The 28,000-nt window shown below is 38.6% G+C and overlaps 1 protein-coding gene across 1 annotated transcript; it reads right to left on the bottom strand.

Moving 5' to 3' along the window:
- Positions 1 to 322: 322 nt before the first annotated feature.
- On the bottom strand, positions 323 to 18,832 carry LOC122041123 (brain acid soluble protein 1-like). Its single transcript, XM_042600719.1, has 2 exons — positions 18,454 to 18,832; positions 323 to 372 (listed from the first exon to the last, which is right to left on the bottom strand). Exons 1-2 carry the CDS (start codon positions 18,830 to 18,832, stop codon positions 323 to 325), a joined length of 429 nt encoding a protein of 142 aa, XP_042456653.1.
- Positions 18,833 to 28,000: the final 9,168 nt, after the last annotated feature.

The following is a 28,000-nucleotide window of genomic DNA, read 5'->3' as shown; positions in this document are numbered from 1 at the left end:
GAAGGAAAGGGGTCGGAAATCCTGGGAGAAACCGTGCGGCGCGAAGCTCAGCGAAGGGGATCGACAAAGAGAATGTACTGTAGCTTCTCTGTTTTGAATCAAACCTCAGATCTGATCGGACGACTGGGATGCTTTGAAGCTAAATCAACGGTGAAAGTTTGCCTAAAATCCGATCCGGAGGTACTGATCTTGAGCTAGGGTCTGGATTTACTCTCCCTTAGGTCGGATTGACCAGATCTTCACTGGATGGTTCAGATCTGCCCAATCTTTGATGAATGGTCCAAATAACTCCAAGGTTTGATCTTCTCGTTTCAACTCCGATTCAAGCATAAATTTGGCCCAAATAGATCAAAATCCAAGATCCTTTGATGCCTACAAAATAAGAATCAAATATTAGCATCAAATAACACAAAAATACAATAATTTATAATTAGGTCCAAAATTGATACAATGCATAAAATGTGATGTAACCATGATTTAAACCTATGAAATCAACATCAAACCATGCATATATGAATCAAAATAATACAGTAAAATCATGGTTATCAGTTGGCCATCTCGCTGGGAGAAGAGCTGTTGAGGAGGACCTAGACCACCAACTTCATAGTGGTGGGCGCACCATCAGCTTACAACGTCATCTTGGGCCGACCGGCCCTCAACGAGTTCCAGGCGGTGGTGTCAACTTATTGCCAGAAGATAAAGTTCCAAGTAGACGATTAGGTGGGCGAGGTCAAAGGCGACCAACTGGCCGCTCGACGCCGCTATGTGGAGATGGTCAAGACCGAAGCAAAGGCTGCTCGGAAGGCTCCGCGACTGGAGGTAAATGCGATCATTGAAAAACCCCCTACCTTAGTATACGAATAAAAGGAGGAGGTCTAGATCCATCCCAGCCGAGCAGAGGCAACAACCTTCATCGCCGCTAACCTGGAGGAGGAGAAGAAGGCAGAGCTGGTCGCCTGCCTTAAACAAAATCACGACGTATTCGTTTGGTCGACCCATGAGCTTCCTGACATCTCCCCAGCGTGGCTCAGCACGAGCTTCATGTCCGACCGGACGCTCGGCCAGTGAAGTAAAGGAAAAGGGATTTCAGTGCGGAGCAGAACATGATCATCCGAGCAGAGATAGAGAAGTTGCTAGAGGTCGGCCACATCAGGGAAGTCCAATTCCCGAGTTGGCTAGCCAATGTGATGCTAGTCTCCAAGCCGGGCAACAAATGGCAGGTCTGCATTGACTTCCATGACTTAAACAAGGCGTGCCCGAAGAACTTCTATCTGCTGCCCAAGATAGATCAAATGGTGGACTTGACGATGGGTTGCGAGTTGATCTGTATTCTTGATGCGTATCAAAGGTAACACCAAGTGCCACTCGGCCGCGAGGACCTGGAGAAGGTTAGTTTCATCACGGCTAACGGGATATACTGCTACAATGTCATGCCATTCAGACTGAAGAACGCCGGAGCCACCTACCAGAGGCTAATGAATAAAGTGTTCCGATGGCAGATCAACCGTAATATGGAGGTATATGTCGATGATATATTGATTAAATCCCTTCGAGCTGCCAACCTATGTGCAGATATCAACGAGACTTGCCAGACGCTAAGGACATACAGAATAAAATTGAACCCGAGCAAGTGTCTATTTGGCACGAAGAGTGGACGCTTCCTGGGCTACATCGTCATCAAGCATGGTATTGAAGCTAACCCAAGCAAGGTCAAAGCTTCACAAGATATGCCGCCACCTCAGAACTTGAAGGAAGCTCAAAGGTTGACCGGTCGGATCATGACGCTATCCAGATTCATATCCAAATCATCTGATTGGAGCCTGTCGTTCTTCAAGGTGCTCCACCGAGCCACGAAATTCCAATGGGACACCAAGTGCGACCGGGAGCTAGAGGAGCTAAAGGAGTATCTGAACTCATTGCCTGTATTGGCCAAGCTGGTTGTGGGTGAGCCATTGTGGATTTACTTATCATCCAACGAACATGTCGTTGGATTGGCTTTGGTTAGGCAGAACGGCCAATATCAGCAGCTTTTATATTTTCTAAGCCACGTATTAAAAGATGTTGAGTCCCGCTACACTGGTCTTGAAAAGTTGGATCATGCATTAGTAATCACTGCGCAGAGGCTTCACCCATACTTCCTAGTGCACTCAATAATTGTGATGACTAATAGCGCTTTGGGAAGAGTCCTCCTCAATTCGGAGGCGTCCAACGGCTGATTAAGTGGACGACAGAACTTAGTAAGTTCGACATTCAGTATCAACCCCGAGCGGCAATCAAGGCTCAAGCCTTGGCAAATTTCGTCATAGAAGTACAGAGTGACGAGCCAGCAGCAACATGGAAGATATATGTGGATGGCTCGTCCATTTGGCAGGGCAGTGGGATCGACATATTGCTTATCTCACCACGGGGGACCAGATGTAGCTGTCCGTTCGGCTGGACTACCGAGCCACTAATAATGAAGTAGAGTATAAGGCGCTGATAGCCGACCTACAGGCAGCTCGACACGTGGGAGCAGTCAAAGTCTTCATCCACTCAAACTCCCAACTCGCCACCTAGTAGCTATCCGGGACATTTGAGAGAGATAAGCAACGCTCGGCTAAGGCTCTATGCAGAGGCTTTTGAGAAACTGAAGGCCAACTTCCAGGAGGTCATTATACAGAAGATCCCCCGATCGGAGAACCAGGCAACGGATGAGTTAGCGAAGTAGCCAGTTCGTTGACTACAATCGGCATAGGTCAGTCGATCGAGCAAGTCTCACTTGTGGCGCACATCTACCGGATGAAGGGAATAACCTTCTCGAGCGACTGGAAAACAACTCTGATGGAGTTTCTGTGTTCGGGAGCTACACTCGTCGATCTGAAGGATGCCCACTTATTGAAAAAGAGGGTCGAGCGGTTCACCTTGATCGGCGACCAGCTCTACAAGAGAGCCTTCTCCAGGCCTCTCCTCAAGTGCATCGGATCGTAGGACTTCGAGTACATTCTGAAGGCTCTTACGGAGGTCATCCGGGTGGCCGTGCATTAGCCCGTAAGATACTCTTGGTCAGATATTTCTAGCCGATCCTCCAGGAGGATGCTGCTCAAACGGTGGCCACCTGCTTGTCCTGCCAGAAGTATCACAACATGCCGCACCGACCGACCGAGGAAGTGAAAGAATCCACTGTATCATGCCCGTTCGACCAATGGGGCATGGACATCATCGGACCTTTCCCCATGGCGATCAGTCAGCGGAAGTTCCTGCTCGTTGCTGTGGACTACTTCTCAAAGTGGGTAGAAGTCGATCCGCTTGCAAGAATCACCGAGAAGATGATCATCAAATTTATCTGGCAAAACATTATTTACCGGTTCGGAATCCCACGCTGACTCGTTTCTGATAACGGAAGGCAGTTCGCTAGTCGGGAGCTTAGAGAATGGTGTGAAGGCTATGACATCCAACAAGCCTTCACCTCGGTGGCCTACCCTCAGGGCAACAAGCAAGCCGAAGTCACCAATCGGGAGATTCTCAGAGTCTTACGCGCTCGGCTCGACCACATGGGAGGCAACTAGGTCAACGTGCTCCTCGGTGTGTTGTGGGCTCTCCGCACGACTCTGAAGGAGGCGACTGGTGTAACCCCATTCCAGTTGGTGTAAGAAGTTTTCCCTGTGGAGGTCGGAGTAGAATCCAATCGGGTGTAGCTCTACGACGAAGAGAACGCCGAACGAAGGCTGATAGCGCAGGCAAAACCCGTCATTCGGCTAATGGCGTGCCAACAGTGAATGAAACAGAACTACAACTGGTGAGTGATCCAGAGGTCCTTCCAGGTCGGCGATCTCGTCTGGAAGAAAGTGAAACTGGTCGGCAACGTCACCAAGCTCGAGGTACCATGGGCAGGACCGTTCAAGGTCATGCAGAAGCTCCGCTCGGGCACTTACTATCTGGAGGACGAAAAGGGAAGGCAACTTGAAAGGCCATGGAGCGCGAACCATCTTCAACCCTATAGAGCTGGATGAGAGGTGCACGAGTGAATATTGTACTTAATGGTATTCTTTGCATGCCTTTCGAATGCAGGGCAATGTATGAATAAAAAGTGAAGACCTCATTAAGTGCACCTTCATAGACAGTCGAACGACGACCTTAAACCCGGGTGTATATCGAGTTTATATCGATGGTCGAGCGACGACGTTAAATGCGGGTCTACCTCAAATCGTCAAGCAACTACGTTAAACACGGGTCTACCTCAAATCGTCGAGCGACGACGTTAAACACGGGTCTACCTTAAATTGTTGAGCAACGACATTAAACACCGGTCTACACCAGATCATCGAGCGGTGACGTTAAACTCTTGTCTCCACCAGTGGTCGAGCGGCAACCTTAAGCCCTTGTCTCCATCGATGGTCGAGCGACGACCTTAAATGCATGTTTATAATGGTTGATGTCTACATCAAATCATGAGCGGCAACGTTAAACGCGGATCTACATCAAATTGTCGAGCGACGATGTTAAACGTGGGTCTACACCAGATCGTCGAGCGATAACGTTAAACTCTTGTCTCCACCAACGATCGAGCGGCGACCTTAAACCCTTGTCTCCACTAACGGTTGAGCGACGACCTTAAACGCGTGTTTACAATGGTTGATGTCTACATCAAATCTTCAAGCAGCGATGTTAAATGTAGGTCTACATCAAATTGTCGAGCAGCAATGTTAAATGAGGGTTTATATCAAATCGTCGAGCGACGACGTTAAACTCTTGTCTCCACCAACGGTTGAGCGACGACCTTATGTTGGTGTGGTTAGCACTAATGGTCTAAATCAAGTTTTGATAAATAACAAAGTAGGTTAAGTTAATTGTGTTATGATGTAACATTTTGACTGAGTGTGGAGGAGAAATCTAGCTAAATCGACGAGTCGATCAGATAGCTGGTGAGAAGCCCAGCTAGGTCGACGGGCCGACCTGATAGCTGGCAAGAAGTCCAGATAGGTTGACAGGCTGACCTGATATCTGACACGAAGCCCAGCTAGATTGACGGGCTGACCTGATAGCTGGCACAAAGTCCAGATAGGTTGACGAGCTGACCTGATATCTGGCATGAAACCCAGCTAGGTCGATGGGCTGACCTGACAGCTGGCATGAAGTACAGATTGGTCGATGGGCTGACTAGATGTCTGACAAACGATAAGTAAAGGTAAATCACTGGAGGAGAGTGACTGTGAGGACATGCCCCAATTGAGGGACATTAGGCGTCGGTCCAGTCCAGGACCATTTGGGATCCCTAGACTAAGACCTTGACTAGTTCCTGGTCCTGAGAGGATAAGAGCTAATTACTCTTTTTATTATTTGCTTATTTGTTCTAAACACATGTCTTGCAGGGTTAGTGGACTAATATTGTTTTGTAGGATAAAAGGAAGAAAATGGCCTTCGGGTGAACAGTGCCCGAATGTGCCTTCCATGGCTATGGAAGGCGCCTCGGTACTGTTCATAGAAGACGCCTTCCATGGCTATGGAAGGTGCCTTCCACATGATAAATTTTGACCTATTCACAGATAAGGTGCAACGAAGTCGGGATAAATTTTTATCCCATTGGAGGCGCCTTCAAGGCCTTTGGAAGGCGCCTTCCAAGCTCTTTATAAGGTTGTTTTGAGGAGGCTTTGAAACAACAACGATATACAAGCTATTGCACGTACACTTGAGCCTCCGATTTCTTCCGGTTGCAACTATGACTCTACTATGAAGCTGCTGAGCCCGATGACTGATCCGAGGAGTTCCGTTCACGCACAGGAGACAAACATCAACACAAAGCATGAGGTGATTATTGTTGGTCCAGTTGGTACCAATGATTAAACCTAAGTTTTGATTAATGACAAATGGATTAAAGTTAGATGTGTTGTGATCTAACATTTCTACTAAGTGTGCAGGACTTGACTGATTTGACACCAGGCTAAAATTCAACTAGGTCTAGAGGACTTGATAGTTGGTGTAAAAGTCTAGATAGGTCAAGGAGTGACCTGATATCTAGTGGGAAGTCTAGCTGGGTCCGCGAGACCTGACAGCTGGCCAAAGTCCAGTTGGGTCTGCGGACTTGACAACTGGTGAGAAGACCTGGTGAACCAAGGTAGAGTCTGTTAGGATGTATACTAAAAGCCTAGCTTTTGGTATAAACATTTATCTAGAAATAAGAATCACATTGGTCAAATGTCTACATTTATGATAAATGTAGTTGTTCAATTATTTTATATTGTAGATAACATGGTGTGTGGTGTCACACACAGAGGATCATGTTATCAGTACCTTATAAATTATAAACAGTAGCTCACGACCAAAATGGAAAGGAACAAATCATTGTAAGGTCATAGTGTAATTAGGAATTAGTTTATCTTAACTATATAATTACACTAGTACACTTAGAGTGTATTGAGTAGGACCATTAGAGGTCGTTTCTTTTATACTGACTTATAAAGAAACAAAGACCTCAGTTATTATGAAAGTGTGTGCTCTTAATCCTAATATAATAACAAGCACATATATTTGATATTTATTTCTTTAATTTATCAATGGGTGAGATTTAGTTCGATGAATCAATAAGCCCGATAAGTTGAGAAATGATATCACTTATAGTGTGTGTTGTTGATTATAGAAGGAAACTGTGTCCTAAAGATACTAGGTTGATAATGTCCCCAAGAGGAGCTCATAAGGATTGTCATGTTAAACCCTGCAGGTGGACTTAGTCCGACATGATGATAAGGTTGAGTGGTACTACTCTTGGATTAAGATATTAATTAAATGAGTTGTCAGTAACTCACTTAATTAGTGGGCATTCGACATCTTAAACACAGGGAGACTAACACACTCATAATAAGAAGGAACCCAAAAATGTAATTTGGGATTGGTGCGGTAGTTCAATAATAGTTCTCTAGTGGAATGAATTATTATTGATAAAATTAAGTTGTGTGTTCGGGGCGAATACGGGATGCTTAATTTTATCGGGAGACCAAAACCAATTCCTCCTCTCGGTCCCTATCGTAGCCTCTTATTTATAGAGTACTATACCCACCTATACCCACCTTCTATACCCACCTAAAGGGGGCCGGCCAAGCTAGCTTGGAATCAAGCTAGGGCCGGCCTAAGCATGGTTTAAGGTGGCCGGCCCTAGCTTGAACCCAAGCTAGAGGGGCCGGCCATATTAAATTAAAAAGGATTTTAATTTTAATTTTTATTATGTGGAAGATATAATTTATTAAAGAGAATTAAAATTAAAAATATCTCTCTTGTAAAAGATCTACAAAAGATTAAAGAAAGAGATTAGATCTCTTTCCTTATTTGTAGATTGGTGAGATATTTTATTTTCTCTTTAAAAATTATTCACATATTGTTAAAATTAAAAATAGAAATTTCTTTTTATTAACCATGAAGAGATTTTTGAAGAGAAACTTTATTTTTAAAATTTCCGGAAATAAATTAGGAAGTTTTAATTTGTTGATTAAAACTTGTCTAATTTATTTCTCCATGTGGTGGCCGGCCAATATAGTTTAATTTGGGAAATTTTATTTTATTTTTCTCAATTAAATCATGTCAAGGAAATTAAGGAAATTTTATTGTAATTAAATTTCCTAATTTGCCTAGGCCAAGGAATATAAAAGAAGGGGTGGGGGTGCCTTCATGAGGTGAACCTCAATTATTTCTCTCCCTCTTTTGTTCCTTGGTGTGGCCGGCCATCGTCATCCTCTCCCTCTCTTCCTCTTGTGGTGGCCGAACCTCTCTCTCCCCTTGGAGCTCTCTGTTAGAGTGTATACTAAAAGCCTAGCTTTTGGTATAAATATTTATTATGAATAAAGAATCACATTTGGTCAAATTGTCTACATTTGTTTGTAGTTGTTCATTTAATTTATATTGTAGATAACATAGTATGTGGTGTCACATGCAGAAGATGATGTTATCAGTACCTTATAAATTATAAACAGTAGCTCACGACCAAAATGGAAAGGAACAAACCATTAGAAGGTCGTAATGTAATTAGGTATTAGTTTATCTTGACTATATAATTACACTAGTACACTCAGAGTGTATTGAGTAGGACCATTTGAGGTCGTTTCTTTTATACTGACTTTATAAAGGAACAAAGACCTCGGTTATTATGGAAGTGTGTGCTCTTAATCCTAATATAATAACAAGCACATATATTTGATATTTATTTCTTTAATTTATCAATGGTGAGATTTAGTTCGATGAATCAACAAGCCCGATAAGTTGGGAAATGGTATCACTTATAGTGTGTGTTGTTGATTATAGAAGGAAACTGTGTCCTAGAGATACTAGGTTGATAATGTCCTCAAGAGGAGCTCATAAGGATTGTCATGTTAAACCCTGCAGGTGGACTTTGTCCGACATGATAATAAAGTTGAGTGGTACTACTCTTGGATTTAGATATTAATTAAATGAGTTGTCAGTAACTCACTTAATTAGTGGACATTCGATATCTTAAACACAGGGAGACTAACACACTCATAATAAGAAGGAGCCCAAAAATGTAATTTGGGATTGGTGCGGTAGTTCAATAATAATTCTCTAGTGGAATGAATTATTATTGATAAAATTAAGTTGTGTGTTCGGGGCGAACACGGGATGCTTAATTTTATCGGGAGACCAAAACCAATTCCTCCTTTCGGTCCCTATCGTAGCCTCTTAATTATAGAGTACTATACCCACCTATACCCACCTTCTTACCCATCCTATAGGGGCCGGCCAAGCTAGCTTGGAGATCAAGCTAGGGCCGGCCATGGGTATGTTCATGGGTGAATTCATGTGGTCGTCCCTATTAAAATAAAAAGGAATTTTAATTTTAAAATTTTTCTTATGTGGATAATATAATTTAAAAGAGAGTTTAAAAATTTAAATCCTTCCTTTTATAAGATTCTACAAAAGATTAAGAGAAGAGTTAAAATCTCTTTCCTTATTTGTAGATTAAAAGGTTGATTTTAATTTTAGTAAAAACTTTCCTTTTAATTATATTCATGATTTAAAAGAAAGTTTAAAAATTAAAAATTCTCTTTTATTAGTTTCTACAAAAGATTAAGAAAAGATTTAATATCTTTCCTTATTTGTAGACTGAAAGGAGATTTTAATTTTTAGAGATAACTTTCCTTTTTGGAAATTATCCACATGTTTAAAAGAAATATTTTAATTTATAAAATTTCTTTTTATTAACCAATCATGAAGGGATTAAAATTATTGGAGAAATTTTTTATAAATTTCTAGAAATAAATTAGGAAGTTTTAATTTTTGTTTTAATTAAAACTCTCCATGTTTTGGGGAGAAGAGTGGCCGACCATTATAATTTGAAAAGAGAAAATTATTTTAATTAAATAAATTTTCATTTTCAATGGCAAAAGAATTAAGGAAGTTTTTATTAAATTTTCCTTATTTGCCAAGACCAAGGATTATAAAAGAGGGGGTAGAGGAGGCTTCAAGGCTAACGACTCTATTCTATTTTTCCTCTCTTTTTTCCTTTGTGTGGCCGAAACCTTCTCATGGTGGAGATAGCTAGGGTTTTGCCTCTGTGTATTTGGTATTTAGTTTAATTATGCACATGTCATACATAATTTAGGCAGGTTAATAGTAGGATGTGCTAACTCTATGGATGCAGGATCCAACTATTATGGCTTTTAGTTATTATGTGTGTGATTGGACCCTTGGACATGTCAAGGGCATTTATATGTGTGTGCATGATTGTATTAAAATACAGCAGGAGCTGTATTTAGTTTTATTAGGATTTTATTTTTGATCTAGATACATGTACATTCCTTTTATGGAATATAGGATCAAAAATGTAAAATTCTATTTATGTCGCGGATCGAATCTTGCAAAGCGTGGAACCTTCTAAGGACCAGAGGCGCAGCGGAACTAGGAGCAAGATGGATGCGACAGTTAGACCCGGTGGCGGTGGCCAAATATGGCAGCAGCTTCGGATGATAACACACGGAAGACAATTAAAGATAAAAGCCATAATAGTTGAAAATTAGATTTTCTATTTATTGCTTTTATATTGTGCTGTGTATGTTAGTTTACAAGTTTAGTAGGCTAGCATAGTTAAAATTCCTCATTTATAAATAACTAAGTGGGAGAGGGATTTTAAGTAAATCCCATGGTCTCCATTACTGGTTTGTAAGTGATGCAAACAAGCTTGCGTTGGCTCGAGTGCCTTCCTCCATAACGGATGAACTTGTTTGCGGATCACTAGAACAGACTTCCATTTTTGGATGACTATAGGAAGTTAATTAAGAGCGTGTGATCTTCCCCAACGGAAGAGGCATAATCTTATTAATGGACTTAGTGTCAAGTAATGGTGTACACTTAGACACATCTAATAGTATCCTCCCCAACGGAGTCATTATTTGTGTGACCAAATAATACCAACTATTAATTTTATTTGTCAAAAAGTTAGGTTGACAAGATAATAAAATTAATGGGTTAAAACCCTCTTTTTTACAAATGTTGAAATTGTATACGTCCACACTAACGTGGCATACAAAATTCACGGTGTTATGAGGTGTTGGTTAATTTAAAATAGTATTGTTTGAGGAATCAATATTATTCTAAATTTAAAGTTCTGACCAAAAGTTATTTGTGATTCTTAGGATGACTTTCAACCCACTGTCCATCATACTTCAACAAAATAGACTTACTGGACCAAATTACATAGATTGGAAAAGAAACCTGGGTCTTGTTCTGACTGCTGAAAGCTATAAATTTGTACTGACTGAACCTTGTCCTGATGCACCCACTGGTGAATCTACCCAAGAGGAGATTGAATATCATAAGAGATGGGTAAAGGCAGATGAGATGGCGCGGTGTTACATTTTGGCTTCAATGTCAAATGTATTGCAACATCAGCATAAAGATTTACCAACGACTTATGATATTATGAACAATCTCAAGGAACTCTTTGGTCATCAGATAGGGCTTCTAGGCAAGAAGCCATGAGAAAGATAATGACCACCATGCAAGAGGGTACTCTGTAAGGGATCATATCCTAAAGATGATGGCTTATCCGAACGAAAATACGGATCCTTGGAGGAGAAATTGATGGGAAACCCGGATCGATATGATTCTCCAAACGCTACCTAGAAGTTTTGAGCCACTGAACTATAATATGAATAAAGGATTTATTCATTAGGGAACTCTACTTCAAGAAGCAGAAGGGTTATTTCGTCACAATGCTCAAATTCACTATCTGAAAATGGTTCTACTTCTAAACCGAAAGGAAAGAAGAAGAAGAAACAAGTTGGTTCAGCAAGTGAAGAGTACAGGATTTAAAGCTGGAGTGAAGAAGCCGAAGGGCAAGTGCTTCATCTGCAAACAATCAGGGCATTGGAAGGCGGACTGGCCTCGTAAGAACCAAAACAAAGGTATATCTCATGCTCTAGTTGTTGAAACATGTTTAGCGGTGTTATCTACCAGGTGTGTAGATACGGGAGCCATGATCATGTCTGCAATTCCTGCAGGGGTTCCAGGAAGGAGAGATTACCGTCTACATGGGCAATGCTACTAAGGTGGCAGTGTTGCAGTGGGAGACGTCTACTTATCTTTTAGTAGAAATAGAAATTTGGTTTTAAGAAATTGTCTTTATGTACCCAGTTTTAGAAAGAATTTAATTTCAGTTTCTAAACTGTTTTTAGATGGATATTCATTTTCTTTCAGTAACGATGTAGTTATTAAAAGAAATAAAGTGATTATCTGTTCCGGTGCATTAGTTGGCAATTTGTATATTTTAAATCCAAATTCTTCCATAAAGCAAAACATGGAAATTTATAATTCATCTTCTAATTCTAATAAGAGAAAAGAACCTTCAGAAATGAACCAAGCATATCTTTGGCATCTAAGGCTTGGTCATATTAACTTAAGTAGGATTCAGAGGCTTATAGCCGATGGACTTTTAAGTTCATTAGAGTTGGAAAATTTTCCAACTTGTGAATCTTGCTTAGAAGGTAAAATGACCAAGAGGCCATTCAAGGACAAGGGGTATAGAGCCAAAGAAGTGTTAGAATTGATTCACTCTGATTTGTGTGGTCCTATGTCTGTCCAGGCAAGAGGAGGTTTTGAATATTTTGTCTCTTTTATAGATGATTATTCAAGATATGGATATATTTACCTAATCGCAAGTCCGAGTGCTTTGATAAGTTCAAAGAATACAAGGTCGATGTGGAAAAGCGATTAGGTAAAAGTATCAAGACACTACGATCGATCGTGGTGGCGAATACCTCTTAGGAGAGTTTAGGAATTACTTATCGAGGGATTCAATCCCAATTGTCCGCACACGGAACACCCCAACAGAATGGTGTGGCAGAACGAAAGAATAGGACTCTTATGGAGATGGTTAGATCAATGATGAGTTATTGAATTACCAAATTCGTTTTGGGGATATGCTCGGGAAACATGTTCCGAACTTAGTACCTTCTAAATCGGTTTCTTCTACTCCCATAGAATTGTGGAATGGCGAAAACCCGTCTAAGACATATTCGGATTTGGCACATGTCTGAAACCAGATCCTGATAAGTTAGAATCTCGTCAGAAGTTCGCGTGTTTGTGGGATATCCCAAAGGAACGAAAGGAGGTTTATTTTATAGTCCTAAAGACCAAGGTCATTGTTAGCACAAATGCCCGATTTTAGAAGAAGACTATATAATAGATCACAAGCCCAAGTAAAATTGTTTTAGAAGAACTTAGAGAGGACACGCCTACTTACCAACATTACAAGATGAAGTACCACAAGAGACCGCAACACGTGTCACACATGATACACAACCACAGACGATGCCTCGTCGTAGTGGGAGGGTTGTGAGGCAACCTGAGAGATTCATGTTTTGGGAGAGTCTTCAGACTTGATCCCTGGTAAACATGAACTGATCCCCGTCATATGATGAAGCACTCCAAGATATGAATGCAGATCTTGGCAAAAGGCGATGAATTCAAATAGAGTCTATGTACTCTAATAAGGTCTGCTTGTAGAACCACACGATGGTGTAAAGTTGGATGCAAGTGGATCTACAAAAGGAAAAGAGGGATGACGGGAAGGTAGAAACCTTCAAAGCTAGGCTTGTTGCAAAAGGGTACACTCAAAGAGAATCGATTATGAGGAAACCTTTTCACCGGTAGCCATGCTTAAGTCTATCCGGATACTCTTATCCATTGCTGCTCATATGGATTATGAGATTTGGCAAATGGATGTCAAGACAGCTTTCCTTAATGGAAGTCTTGAAGAGAACATCCATATGAAGCAACCAGAAGGGTTCATTGAAAAAGGCAAAGAGCATCTAGTGTGCAAGCTCAATCGGTCCATTTATGGACTGAAGCAAGCTTCAAGGTCTTGGAACATCCGGTTTAATGAAGTAATCCAGTCATATGGATTTATTCAAAGTCCGGATGAGTCTTGTGTATATAAGAAGTGTAACGGAAACGTGGTGGTATTTCTTGTACTATACGTAGATGATATTTTGTTAATTGGCAACAATGTCAAGGTATTATCAGACGTAAGGGTATGGTTGTCCAAACAATTTGATATGAAGGACTTAGGAGAATGTGCACACATTCTTGGGATCAAAGTTATAAGGGATCGTAAGAAAAGAATGTTGTGTCTATCCCAAGCTTCATATATAGATACAATCCTTGCTCGTTTTAGCATGCAGGATTCCAAGAAAGGTTTCTTACCTTTTAGACATGGAGTAGCTTTATCTAAATAACTGAGGTCTTTGTTTCTTTATAAAGTCAGTATAAAAGAAACGACCTCTAATGGTCCTACTCAATACACTCTAAGTGTACTAGTGTAATTATATAGTTAAGATAAACTAATACCTAATTACACTACGACCTTCCAATGGTTTGTTCCTTTCCATTATGGTCGTGAGCTACTGTTTATAATTTATAAGGTACTGATAACATGATCCTCTGTGTGTGACACCTCACACCATGTTATCTACAATATAAATTAATTGAACAACTACATTTATCATAAATGTAGATATTTGACCAATGTGATTCTTATTTCTAGATAAATGTTTATACCAAAAGCTAGGCTTTTAGTATACACTCTAACAATCTCCCACTTATACTAAAAGACTAAGCTGCCATATCTGCTGCCATACATCTGATTCCCATGCCTTCAAAAAGCTCTTCCTTAAGGACCTTAGGTTATCATCTGATGCAATCTAGGCGCAACAACTTCTCCTCGTTATACAATTTCTCGAATTGGGTGGTACTTGCGCTCTATTGTGTTTACTTGCCTTATAGACTTATGGTTTCTTCGAGTTTGCTACTGCACCAACATTATTACAATAAATTGTAATAATCTTTGGACAAACCAGAAATCATATCTAAGTCTCTCTTGAGGTTATTGAGTCATTCATCTTTTATGGCTACCTCAGAGGCTTGCCATATACTAAGCTTCTATGGTGGAGTCCAGAAAAACACCTATGCTTATCACTCTTCCATAGTTATGACTTTACCTCCTAAAGTAAACACAAAACCCCGAGGTCGACTTATTATTGTCCCTATCCGATTGAATGTTAAAATCCATGTAACCCACAGAGACCAAATTATCTGCCTTGTAAGCTAGCATATAATCTCTAGTGTCTCTAAGGTACTTTAATATATGCTTTACCGTAGACCGCAATCCAATGTCCTTGTCCAGGGTTACTTAGATATCTGCTAACTATGTCTTCGACAAAACAGATTTCTGATCTCGTGCATAGCATACATTAGGCTTCCGATAGCCTAAGCATAAGGAACTGCCTTCATTTCTTCTATCTACTTTGATGTCTTCAGAGACATATCTTTAGATAAAGTTACTCCATCCTGAAAAGGTAAGAAACCTTTCTTGGAGTTTTGCATGCTTAAAACGAGCAAGGATTTTTCTGATATATGAAGCTTGGGATAAGTAAAATATTCTTTTCTTGCGATCACTTATTACTTTGATCTTAAAAATATATACATTCTCCCAAGTCTTTATATCAAATTGTTTGAACAACCATACCCTTACTTCTGACAACATTTTGATATTGTTTCCAACTACCAAAAATGTTATCTACGTATAGTACAAAAATACCACCACGCTTTCATCACACCTTTTGTATACACAAGACTTATCCGGTTACTAAATCCATAGATCTGGATTACTTTGATAAACCGGATGTTCCAAGACCTTGAAGCTTTACCTCAGTCCATAGACTGATTGAGCTTGCACACAAGATGCTCTTAGCCCTTTGCAATGAACCCTTCTGGTTGCTTTATATGGATGCTTTCTTCAAGACTTCCATTAAGGAATGCTGTCTTGACATCCACTTGCCAAATAGATAAAAGAATCCGGATAGACTTAAGCATGGCTACCAGTAAAAAAGTTTCCTTTTTCATCAAGCCTTGCTGTGAAAGTTACTACCTTCCTGTCTATCCCTCTTTTCCTATTATAGACCTTTTACACCCAACGACTTTTACACCATTTGGTGATTCTACAAGCTTCCAGATTTTATTAGAATATATATATTCTAATTCTGTTATTCATTACTCTTTGCCAAGATGCTGCATCTTTATCTTGGAGTACTTCATCATATGACCGGAGATCAGGTTCATGTCCTCCAGGGATCGAATCCAAAAACTCTCCCAAAACATGAACCTATTTAGGTTGCCTAACAACCCTCCCACTACGACAAGGCACTTTCTGCAATTGTGTATCATATGTGATACGTGTTGCAGTTTTCTTGTGGTATCTCATCTTGTACAGTTGGTACTAGGTTAGACATGTCCTTTATTATTTCCTTAAGAACAAATTTACTTATGAGCACGTGGTTCATTATATAGTTATTTTCTAAAAATCAGTCATTGATGCTAACAATGACCTTCTGATTTTTAAGACTATAAACCTACTTTTTTTTATCTAGGATAACTTACAAACAAGTGAACTCCTATCCAACTTATCATTATCTCTCTTTAACATATGTGCTAGATTACCCGAATCCGAATATGCTTCAAAATAGGCTTACGCCTATTCAACAATTCTATATGAGTAGAGAGTTATGACTTGGAAGGCACTATGTTCACTTTCATTTTCAGAGTTTATCCTTAAAACAAATTTGGTAATTTTCTGAATAACTCATTATCTATCTAATTATTCCATAAGAGTTCTTTACCTTCTTTCTACTACACCATTCTGTTGGGGTGTACTAGATGCAGTTAGTTGGGATTGAAATCCAACTTCTGATAAGTGACTCCTAAAATCTCTCAAGAGGTACTTGCCACTACGATCTTCCATAGTGACTTTTTACTTTATTCCTCCGCATCAACCTTGTACTCTTTGAACTAATCAAAGTACTTAGTCTTGCGGTACATTAAGTAAATTTATTTGTATCTTGAATAGTTGTCTATAAATTAGACAAAATATTCAATACTACCTCTTGTCCGATAGTCATAGGATCACACAAATCAGAATGAACCGATTTCAACATATCTTTGACTCCATACCCTTGGACTTAAAAGCTTCTTGGTTATTTTCTTCCAAGTAAGACTTGCAGGTTGGAAAGATTTCCACTACCAATGAACCCAAAAGTTCATCAGTTACCAATGAATCCTACTCAAGTATAACCTAGCTTTAGATGCCAAAGATATAATTGGTTCATTTCCGAAGATTGCTTTCTCTTAAAATTAGAAGATGTGTTACTAATTTCCATTTGTTGCATCGTGGGAGTTATTGGATTATAAATTGTCAACCATCATACCAGAATAGATAACTTTCCTATTTTTCTTGATAACAACTTTGTTATCAAAATAGACATAATATCTATAATAGTTTAGAAACTAAATCTAGTTCTTTCTAAACTTGGTACGTAAAGACAATTACTTAAAATCCATATTTTATTCTTATCAAAGGATAAACATCTCCCACTGCAACAGCTACCACTTTTACAGTAGTGCCCATGTGGACGGTGATTTACCTTTCATTTAGTTGTCGGGTTTCCTGGAACCCTGCAATGAATTGCAGACATGATTAATGGCATCTTGTATCTACACTCCAGGTTCTGGTAGATAACACCACTAGACATGTTTCAACTAATGAATTAAATACACCTAAATTATTCTTAGTTCTAAGAAGACAGTCTACCTTAATGTCCAAGTCCTATTTCCAATCATTACAATTGGGACTACTAAGTCTTTTTCTATAGTATGACTACTAGGGATTTGACAAACATCCTAAGAATCACAAAAATATTTGGTCAAGATCAACTCCTTAAAATCTTCATGAATTTTGTGTATACAAAATCGAAGAGGAGATTTTATTCATTAATTTTATTATCTCGTCAACTTTACTTTATGACGAATAAAATTAATAGTTGATCTGTCTTTGATCAAATATTTGGTCAAAGCTCTTTGAATTTAAAATAACATTGATTCCTCAAACAATATTATTTAAATTTACCAACACCTCAAACACCGTGAATTTTGCATGCCACGTTAGTGTGGACGTATACAAATTCATCATTTGTAAGAGGAGGGTTTTACCCATTGACTATCTTGTCAATATAACTTTTGACAAATAAAATTACCTCAAACACCATGAATCTTGTATGTCACGTTAGTGTGGACGTATACAAATTCAAACATTTGTAAGAGGGGTTTATTAATTTTATTATATTGCCAATCTAGTTTTATGACAAATCAATAGTTGGTTTCCCTTTGGTCACACAAGTGATAGTAGTGACTCCGTTGGGGAGGATACTATTAAATGTGTCTAAGTGTATACCATTACTTGACACTAAGTCCATTAATAAGATTATGCCCTTCCGTTGGGGAAGATCACACGCTCTTAATTAATTTCCTATAGTCATCCAAAAATGGAAGTCTGTTCTAGTGGTCCACAAACAAGCTCATCCGTTATGGAGGAAGGCACTCAGAGCCAACGCGCAAGCTTGTTTGTATCACTTACAAACCAGTAATGGAGACCATGAGATTTACTTAAAAATCCCTCTCCCACTTACACTACAAGAATTTTTGCATTCAACAACACCCAATAGACAACGCTTTTTAATAAAAACGTTGTCGTTCTTTGTTTTACAACGCTTTTAGTGAAAAGCGTTGTCTATGGTATTTACTTTTTACTAACGACAACGGTTTTTAATGAAGTGTTGTCTTTAGTGTTGTTGTTTATGGTCAAAGACAACATTTTTTTAAAAAACATTTTTTAAAGTGTTGTGTATGTTTCCCCTAAACTCACTTAAAATAAATTCGCAGCCCTCGCTTTGCTAAACTCTAAACCCTCAACGCGCGCGCGCCTTCTCCTCTCCTTCTCCTCTCCACGAGTGCCTTCTCCTCTCCACTCCTCTCCACGAGCGCCTTCTCCTCTCCTTGCCGCGTGATCTCCTCTGAACCCTAATCTCGACCCAAACTCCTCACGCAAAACTCCTCACGCCGGCCCAACTCCTCCAAGTCGACCCAAACCCTCAGTCTCTTCCGCTTCCTCCTCTTTCTCCCTCTCCTCCGCCTCCCCCTTCTCCTTCGCTCCCACCGCCGCTGGCGCCGCCTCATCTTCCGCCACTGGTTTCTCCCTAGGCGCTTCTTCCTCCGCCGGTTCCTCCCCATCTCTCTTCGGCCTCTCAACCTTTGGCTCCTCATCGGCCGCATCCTCAGCCTTTTCTACCTCCAGTCTTTTCTCGACGTCTGCTCCATCTTCCGCCGCTTCTACCTTCAGTCTTTTCCCGCCATCTGCTCCATCCTCCGCCTCTACTACCTCTAGTCTTTTCTCGCCATCTGCTCCATCCTCCGCCTCTACTACCCCCGGTCTCTTTTCCTCGCAGGCGGTCTCTTCTCCCAAACCCATCCCTTTTCCCTCAGCATCCGCCGCACCTTCCGCTTCCTCAAGCCCTAATTTTGGTTTTGGATTGGGGGCTTCGACTCCCCTCCGGCGCCGGCCTTGTCCTCGGCTCAGACACTGTTTGCTTCGTCAGCTAGTGCCGCACCTTCGGTGCCTTCGTTTGCTACGTCCTCATCTCCCCCCGCCTTTTCTGTCCCGACGACGTCTGCTCCAGCTCCATCCTTCGTATCCCCGTTTCCTGCCTCCTCCTCTGCGTCCCCTCTATTCTCTTCTTCTGCTACCGCTACCTCCTCTCCTGCCATCACCAGCATTTCGACCTCTCCTTTCTCCTTTGGAAGTGGCAGTTCCTTTGCTCCGAGTTCGTTCGATGCCGTGTCGTCTGGTAGTACTACTTCGTCCTCACCTGTTACTACCACGTCCACCTTGGCAACTGGCTTTTCTTTTGCGACTCCGACATCTGCTGTGTCCCAACCTTCCTTTGGGTTTACCAATGCTGCTACATCAACTCCCTCCAGTGCATCTATGTTCTCCGCTCCTACTGCTGCAAAGCCTTCAACTCTGTCATTTGGATTTGGGGTGCATGGGACAATTCAATTGATGACAAAGGCAGTTGCTCGGTGAAGTTTCATCAGAAGAATATTGAAGAAGATGACGTAGAGATTGTGGGTAAAGACGAAGTTTTACAGGTAAAATACAAGTTATAGTGATATTCATTATTATTATAGCATTATAAACTAAATATAATCAACATGTTTTTTTTTTAATATTTTAGGGTCAATCAGTTGCATTGACATTGGAATCTTGCTCAAATATTGCTGCATATGGTACAATTGTTTGTTTCAATGGCATGGAAAAAATGCTTCATGGTATTCCATTTCCCAAGAATTGCATTCGAGTCTCCATTGATCAAGCAGTGGACAAATCCGCTCCTTTGCCATATCCAATTCCAAGTGAATGTGAAGTAATTGGTGATGCCATAGGAACTGTTGTGGCTTGGCCTAAACAGCAGATTGTGAAGCAAGATGAGGTATATGAGATATTATATTTCTAATTATATTGTCACTTTATTATTATATTTCTAATTATATTGCCACTTTATTATTATTCAACCTAGCTATATCTAACTTGTTTATATTTGAAATTATTAGAAGCCTAGAAGGAAGAAGTTTGAACGAAAAAAATCAAAACCTACTTTGTCAACAAGTGTCCCAAGAGCATTACATATGTTATATTGTTACAGTAAGCATGCTCTAGATGGAGGAAAATGTATATCAATGTGCTTAGATAATGAAGTGTTTGATGAAGATTGTGAACTTTTTCTTGACCTTGAGGACATCAATTTTTTGTATCATTTGGAGTCAATTTCAGGAAATTTGATCGTTGCCTACATATGGTAAGTAAGTTTATTTAAGCAATTTCAGCAACTTTTTCATCACATGTTTGCTTCCCAATTTTAGCAACTTATTATGGTTTATTGTTACAATTTCACCAACTTATTATGAGTGATCATTATTTTTTAATCCACATGATTGTTTTGTATCTAAATTTTATTATTTAGTATCTAAATATTATTTTCTCAGTTGCAACTGCATTGCTTTACTTATGCTGGGAAATTACTGCATTGCTTTATGTTTGCTGGGAAATTCTAATATCTAGCAAGACAGAAAATCACTGATTTGAACTGCAAGAAGTTTACTAATATTGTTGTGTGAACAAGTTTACTATTGAAAATTCAACTTCTAGTAATTTTCTCATACCATGTTATTCTCATTAAGTTAATAGTTCATCATTTCTATTGAGAGGTTTACTAATATCAATTGATGTGGTACACTTTACATAAATATAGCTCATTCATTTTCAACCGGCCCTTAATGTTTGCCTTCTGCCATTTGTTCTTCTAGACAGGAAGTACTTTGCTCATATCTTTTTTCTTGTATATTTTTAAGTATCTTAAATGTGCTTGTCCTCAAGAAATAAAAGAATTTGCATGTATACATTTCTGGTATGTTTAATATGCAAGACTGCTCATAGTAAGTTCTCATGTATGGATGTTACTATCATCACCATAACTTAGTGTTATGAGTGATCATTATTTTTCCAACTTATTATGAGTGTTTTGTATCTAAATTTTATTATTTAGTATCTAAATATTTTTTTCTTTGCAATGATAGGTGTCTAGATAAAAAGATGGTGAAAGATACCAAGACAAAGAAATTCAGATTTATGAATCCTCACAAACTCCCATATCTGGCAAAAACGGCACAAGACAAATCAGTTAAGCTTGAAACCCTGAATCAAAGGGCAACTCTTTTAGCAGATAAGCTGACAAGTGCATCAACAGATCAACTAGTGTTAGTGCCATGTAATGTCGGGTAAGCAAGAAGTAAAACATCACTTTCAATTGCTTCCTTTCGATAATTTATTCAATTTTATGATCTAATCCTATGTATTTGCCTAGTTTCCATTGGAATCTTAGTGTTATTGAACCTTACAAGGATGCTATTTACCTGCTGGATTCCCTAAGTTGCCGCATTCGCGATGATGATTCAAAATACGTAATGGAAATGTGAGTTCAGATTTCTTTTAGTAAATATTTATTATAATAAAAATCTTATTTAACAAATATTCTTAACGTATGAAGGGCCTTAAAATTGTTTAATTCAACCAAGGGAAGGAAAGGTAGGAAAAATGTTAAGTGGGAAGTAGTTAAGGTATGTGTACTTTTGTTTAACATATATTGTAATGTGTATAATTTTCATTAACAATTTGACTCTAATTACTATATATAGGCTCCTCAACAACCGGATGCGAAACAATGTGGTTTTTTTGTGATGCGATTTATGAGAGAAATTATTGAAGAAGTTGAGACTATTGAGAGAGATTCACTGCAATCAATAGTAACATTATTTAGCTTATCTCAAATTATTTGACATAAACTATTTAAAATTGCAAAGTGATCAGTGTTGATTATTTTTTCCATTAACATAAATTGTGTATGCTCACAGTTCACAAAAATAGGGTACTCTCGTGAACAAATTGATGAGGTTCGGTCCGAGTTGGCAGAGTGCATACAAGATCATATTTATGAATAGGTATGGAATGATAGTTGCCATAATTCTATTTAGATTTAAGTTCATGGAATGGTGGTTTTTTTTGGTGGAATCATAGTTAATGCCAATTTTTTTGATGCAGTGCATAGTTACCAGATCGACCTTGAGCAGTTGACCCCAAAGAAAAGTTGTCACTGAAGTTTAAAAACTTGTGAAAATTTTTAGTGAATGATGATGTTTTGTGAATGATGATGTTTTGAAAAAATTGTCACTTAGGTGAAAGGATGTTTTCTGGATTAATATGCAAGTACAAAGTACTGTATTATATGTTATTCTGTAAAGTTCTGTCAGTGTAAATTATCTAGTTTCTTTATCTAGCTTTTGTTCCACTATTGGGTTTGTTTTTCTAATAATTACTCGTGCAGCAAAATACTGAGCAAGAAGCTGTAGATCTTATAATCAGGTAAAGTAGAAAAAGTTAACTACTTCATTATGCTTTCATCTTAGTATTTGTATATTTGATTTGTCTTCTTTGAACCAGCTTCAAGTCAAAAAGCCAGATCCTCTAGATAGCTGTTAAAAATAAGGTATTATTTGGTTTGTCAGTGATCTTAATATTTGGTAATATTTGGTCTTTGATGCTCACGACAGAGTTCCAACGCTGCATGATTACCTTGTTCAAGCAGATTGCTCGCTGCCTCAGTAGCTCACATTTTCAGAGTTCCACAGTTCTTCTTTCTTATGATGATCTTGTTCTTGCAGATTTGTGTTTCCTCTGTGGACCCTTTGGCATTTCCTTCTGCAGTGGAAGCAGGTGCCCAAATGGTTAGGATGCGATGAACTTGACTGGTTTCGATCGGATTGTCTGTCATACCAAACATTAAAATCCTTGTGCTAAATGCAGGTGGAAATTGGAAATTATGATTCTTTCTACGAGATGGGAATTCAGTTTTCCCCTGAACAGGTATATGAATCATGATCGTACTTTTCCTTGCAGTTCCTCGAGTATTTTCAGCTATTTCTATCTCGTCACTATTCTGTGGTGCCATTGTCAGATTCTAAAGCTCACTAGAGAAACTAGAAGGATTCTTCCATCCATTACACTGTCTGTAACCGTGCCACACATGCTTAGTCTCCCTGATCAGGTAGCTCATTTATTTCCTCGTAAACTGAGATTTGTCACTAACACAATCTCTCGTTGTTTTTTGTTCAATTTAAAAAGGTGAAGCTAGCAGAGTTGCTGGAACAGGAAGGTGCTGATATAATCCAAACTGAAGGAGGGAAATACTCAAGTCCATCAAAACCTGGTGTCCTTGGTTTGATCGAGAAGGTAACAACAGTACGAATAAGAAATCTTAGCACACTTGTGATGAAAAATGTGATATTTTTCCTCTTTAAAATGTAGGCCACACCAACGCTAGCAGCTGCATACTCCATTTCCCGAGTAGTTCAGATTCCAGTTATGTGCTCATCTGGATTAAGCGCTGTCACTGCACCTATGGCTTTAACAGCAGGAGCAGCTGGTGTGGTATGCGTTCTTTTGCTTTCTAATCTAATCATTATCTGCTACTAGTGAAAGAAATATAGACTCTTTCAGATTCTCTTGTGTTCTTGATTATCTGCTACTACTTCATTGTCAGAAGTAGTTGAACACTAACACTTGGACGCCAACATTTTTGAGTTGGCGCCTAGATTTGACCATCTAACAGACACGGCTAAAGGATCAACTTCTATGAACACCCTTAATAACTTATACAGATATTTGTGAACAATTAGGTTGGTGGCTATCATTTATCCTCCCTTTTGTTGTTTTTTCCATGTACCCAATGCAGCTTTCATTTCAAAGGTTCCAAGCTGATGAACAAGGATGGGTGGACACAATCAAGTCAATGCGATTTGGAGGAGCTGTCAGGATTAGTACCATGGATTGGCTTGGGCAATCTCAATATTTGCGTCAAACTGTCTTCTGGCCTTCCCTATCATCTGCAGTATCTGAGGTATACTATGCACATTTACCGTGAATTTTCCTTATTGAGCTTGGGCTAGTGACGGTTACGAATGTATTTTATTTCAAGAACCGTATAAGCAAGTGTTCGTGCATCTAGTTTTATAACAATGCACTTCGTATCTTTGATCTAAAAAGCTTCTGAAACAAGTCATCTTCTCCAAGCATGCCCTGGTCAACATGCTAGTCACCTACTGGAGTCATTTCCTCGATGGCACGGATGAATACCTGAAATCCATCCTCTACTCCACCATTCTTTGCCACTCCTCAAGCCGAAACAACTGCAAAGGTAGAGTCAACATCAAGTATTACATTGTACCTGGCTACAAGAAGACCGGGGCCGCAAAATCCAATAAAGACAGGTCAAACATCAAGTAGCATTTTGTAACTTATTCCTCTTAGGTTATATGCTTGGTTAATATATATGCTTAGAACTTGTAAAGACAGGTCAAACATTAATATGCTTGGTTAATATATCCATCTACAACACTCCCGCTTTTTCCTCTAAATATGATTTTCATTTAGCACAGAACTAATGCCAATTTTTTTATTTTGATGCAGTGTTTAAAGAGCTTGAGTAGAAGTTGGCCCTAAAGAAAACTTGTCAGTTACGATATAAACACACTTACGGTATGAATTACATGTATATATAACATTGACATATTATTTAGTACGAGATTTACATGTATGAAAGTTTTCATACAAAATTTCTTGATTGCCTACAACCCCAGGTGTGCTGATGACAAGTTGAAGAAGATGGCTCTAAGAGTGATAGCTGAAAGCCTTTCAGAAGAAGAGATTGCTGGACTTAAAGAAGCAATTCCATGCGATGGACACCAACAACAGCGGTTAGTCAATGATGAGGTTTTGTAAAACTTGTGTGTTTGAAAAATTATTGTCATGAAGTTAAGGATAACTTGTATGATACAAATTTAATTTGTGGATCAATATGTATACATTTTGTTTGTATAATATAAAGTTTTATTTATTTGTTAAATAGTCTTATTATAAAAATGATTGTGGTTGTGGATATTCAATTATATGTAAATTTTGAGTATTTTTATAATTTTGAGTATTTGGACAACGCTTAAAAAACAATGTCTTTGAGACCAACCACAACGCTTTTAAAGCGTTGTCTTTGAGACGTGCAACAACGCTTTTAAAGCGTTGTCTTTGATATGTGCATTTTTACAACAGCATCTTTAACAACGCTTTTTAAGAACGAATAGACAACGCTTAAAAAGCGTTGTCTTTGTGACCAACCACAACGCTTTTAAAGCGTTGTCTTTGATATGTGCATTTTTACAACAGCATCTATAACAACGATTTTTAAGAACGAAAAGACAACGCTTAAAAAGCGTTGTCTTTGTGACCAACCACAACGCTTTTAAAGCGTTGTCTTTGATATGACTTTCTACAACACCATCTACAACATCACTTTTTAAGTACATACGACAACGCCAAAAAAGCGTTGTTGTTTAGCTTTTTTCTTGTAGTGTTAGTTATTTATAAATGAGGAATTTTAACTATGCTAGCCTACTAAATATGTAAACCAACATGCACACACAGCACAATATAAAAGCAATAAATAGAAAATCTAATTTTCAACTATTATGGCTTTTATCTCTAGTTGTCCTCCGTGTGTTGTCATCCCAAGCTGCTGCCATATTTGGCCACCGCCACCGGGATTAGCTGTCGCATCCATCTTGCTCCTAGTTCCGCTGCGCCTCTGGTCCTTAGAAGGTTCCACGCTTTGCAAGATTCGATCCGCGACATAAATAGAATTTTACATTTTTGATCCTATATTCCATAAAAGGAATGTACATGTATCTAGATCAAAAATAAAATCCTAATAAAACTAAATACAGCTCCTGCTGTATTTTATAATACAATCATGCACACACATATAAATGCCCTTGACATGTCCAAGGGTCCAATCACACACATAATAACTAAAAGCCATAATAGTTGGATCCTGCATCCACAAAGTTAGCACATCCTACTATTAACCTGCCTAAATTATGTATGACATGTGCATAATTAAACTAATACCAAATACACAGAGGCAAAACTCGCTCCGATACCAATTGTTGGTTGCTACTCGGAAAGCCTAGAGGTTCCACTGCATAAAATTTTGTACAAAGGTCTGAACCTTTCCTAGCTACCATGTGTTCTTTTAAATTAAATTTGGATCGCTGCGAACTTAACACGTTTGATCCAAAACTTAATCTATTTGTTCTTTTAGGTTTTGACTTGGATCTCCTGCGGAACTTAACACGTTCGACCCAAATCACCTTAAGTTATTAATTCCATTAAATATTAATTTCCATAATTGGTTCCCAGTACTGACGTGGCGAGGCACATGGCCTTCTTGGATATGGGAGCAACCACCACCGACTAGACAAAACCTTTTATAGAAATCTAATATTTAATTTCCTAAAATAACTTTAGGTTAACCAAAAGAACAATCAAATCACAAGGGAAAAAAAATAAAACAAAAGAACACTACTTCGAAAAACATATTCGAAATACTAAAACGTAAGCCTCTTATATTTGGTATTATTTCCATAAATAACTAGTATGATGCGGAAAAGGAAAAACTACTAGTTATACCTTTTAGAATGACCTCTTGATCTTCTACCGTATTCCTCTTCTAACCTCGGACGTTGTGTGGGCAACGATCTTCCGAGATGAGAATCCACCAAAGCACCTTCTTCTCCTTTCTTCAAGTTTCGCCAGCACAAAGCTTCCAAAAGATGAAGATCTTTTCCACCAACTAAGCTCCAAGGATACAAGCTTTCCTCCTTCTTCTTCTTCTCCAAGTAGTATCCGCCACCACAAGAGCTCCAAGCAAATAGAGAAGGTCGGCCACCACCAAGAGGAAGAGAGGAAGAGAGGTTGGTGACCACAACACCAAGGAAAAGAGGAGAGAAATAATAGAGGTTGTTCACCATGAAGCCTTTTACCCCCTCTTTATAATCCTTGGTCTTGGCAAATAAGGAAATTTAATTAAAAACTTTCTTAATTTTTTTGCCATGAAAAGGAAAATTTATTTAATTAAAAACAATTTTCCTTTTCTCAATTTACATGGTCGCCACACTAAAACAAAACAAGGAGAGTTTTAATTAATTAAAACTTCCTAATTTGTCTCCGGAAATTTATAAAATTTCTCCAATAATTTAATCCTTCATGATTGGTTTATAAAAGGAAATTTAATAAATTATAATCTTTCTTTTAAACATGTGGATAAAAATAAAGTTATCTCTAAAAATTAAAATCTCTTTTAATCTACAAATAAGGAAAGATATCAAATCTTTTCTCAATCTTTTGTAGAAACTAATAAAAGAGAATTATTAATTTTTAAACTTTCTTTTAAATCATAAACATGGTTAAAAGGAAAGTTTTCTTAAAATTTAAAATCCTCCTTTAACAAATAAGGAAAGATTTCAAATTTTAAACTCTCTTTTAAACATGTAGATGATTTACAAATAAGGAAAGTTTTTACCAAAAATTAAAACAATCCTTTTAATCTACAAATAAGGAAAGAGATTAATCTCTTCTCTTAATCTTTTGTAGAAAGTTATAAAAGGAAATTTTTAATTTTTAAACTCTCTTTAAAAATCATGATATCCACATAAGAAATAATTTTAATAAAAATCCTTTTAATATTCTAGTGGCCGGCCACCTAAGCTTGGGACCCAAGCTTTGGCCGGCCACCTACATGACTCATCTACTTGATCTTGGCCGGCCCTAGCTTGGGTTCCAAGCTAGCTTGGCCGACCCCATTGGATGGGTAAGAAGGTGGGTATGCGGTGGGTATAAATCTCTATATACTAGAGGCTACGATAGGACCGAGGAGGAATTGGTTTTGGTCTCCGATGAAATTAAGCATCCTGTGTTCGCGAACACACAACTAAATTTCATCAATAATCATTCCACTAAAGAAATATTATTGAACTATCGCACCAATCCCAAATTACATTTTGGCTCCTTCTTATTATGAGTGTGTTAGTCTCCGTGTTTAAGATAACAAATGTCCACTAATTAAGTAAGTTACTAACAACCGCAATTAATATCTAGCTCCAAGAGTAGTACCACTCACTTTCATCGTCATGTCGG

This window comes from Zingiber officinale, chromosome 1B (genome assembly GCF_018446385.1).
Source record: "Zingiber officinale cultivar Zhangliang chromosome 1B, Zo_v1.1, whole genome shotgun sequence".
In the NCBI taxonomy this organism is placed as follows: Eukaryota; Viridiplantae; Streptophyta; class Magnoliopsida; order Zingiberales; family Zingiberaceae; genus Zingiber; species Zingiber officinale.
Note: the sequence above shows the minus strand (reverse complement) of the source record. Positions and strands in the feature narration are given on the sequence as shown.

Coding starts and splice junctions, on each gene's coding strand:
- LOC122041123 (XM_042600719.1), bottom strand. CDS start 18,832: ATGGGTTTGGGAGAAGAGACCGCCTGCGAGGAAAAGAGACCGGGGGTA. Junction 373..18,453: donor GGAAGCGGAAGAGACTGAGG/GTTTGGGTCGAC, acceptor CTTATTTTGTAG/GCATCAAAGGATCTTGGATT.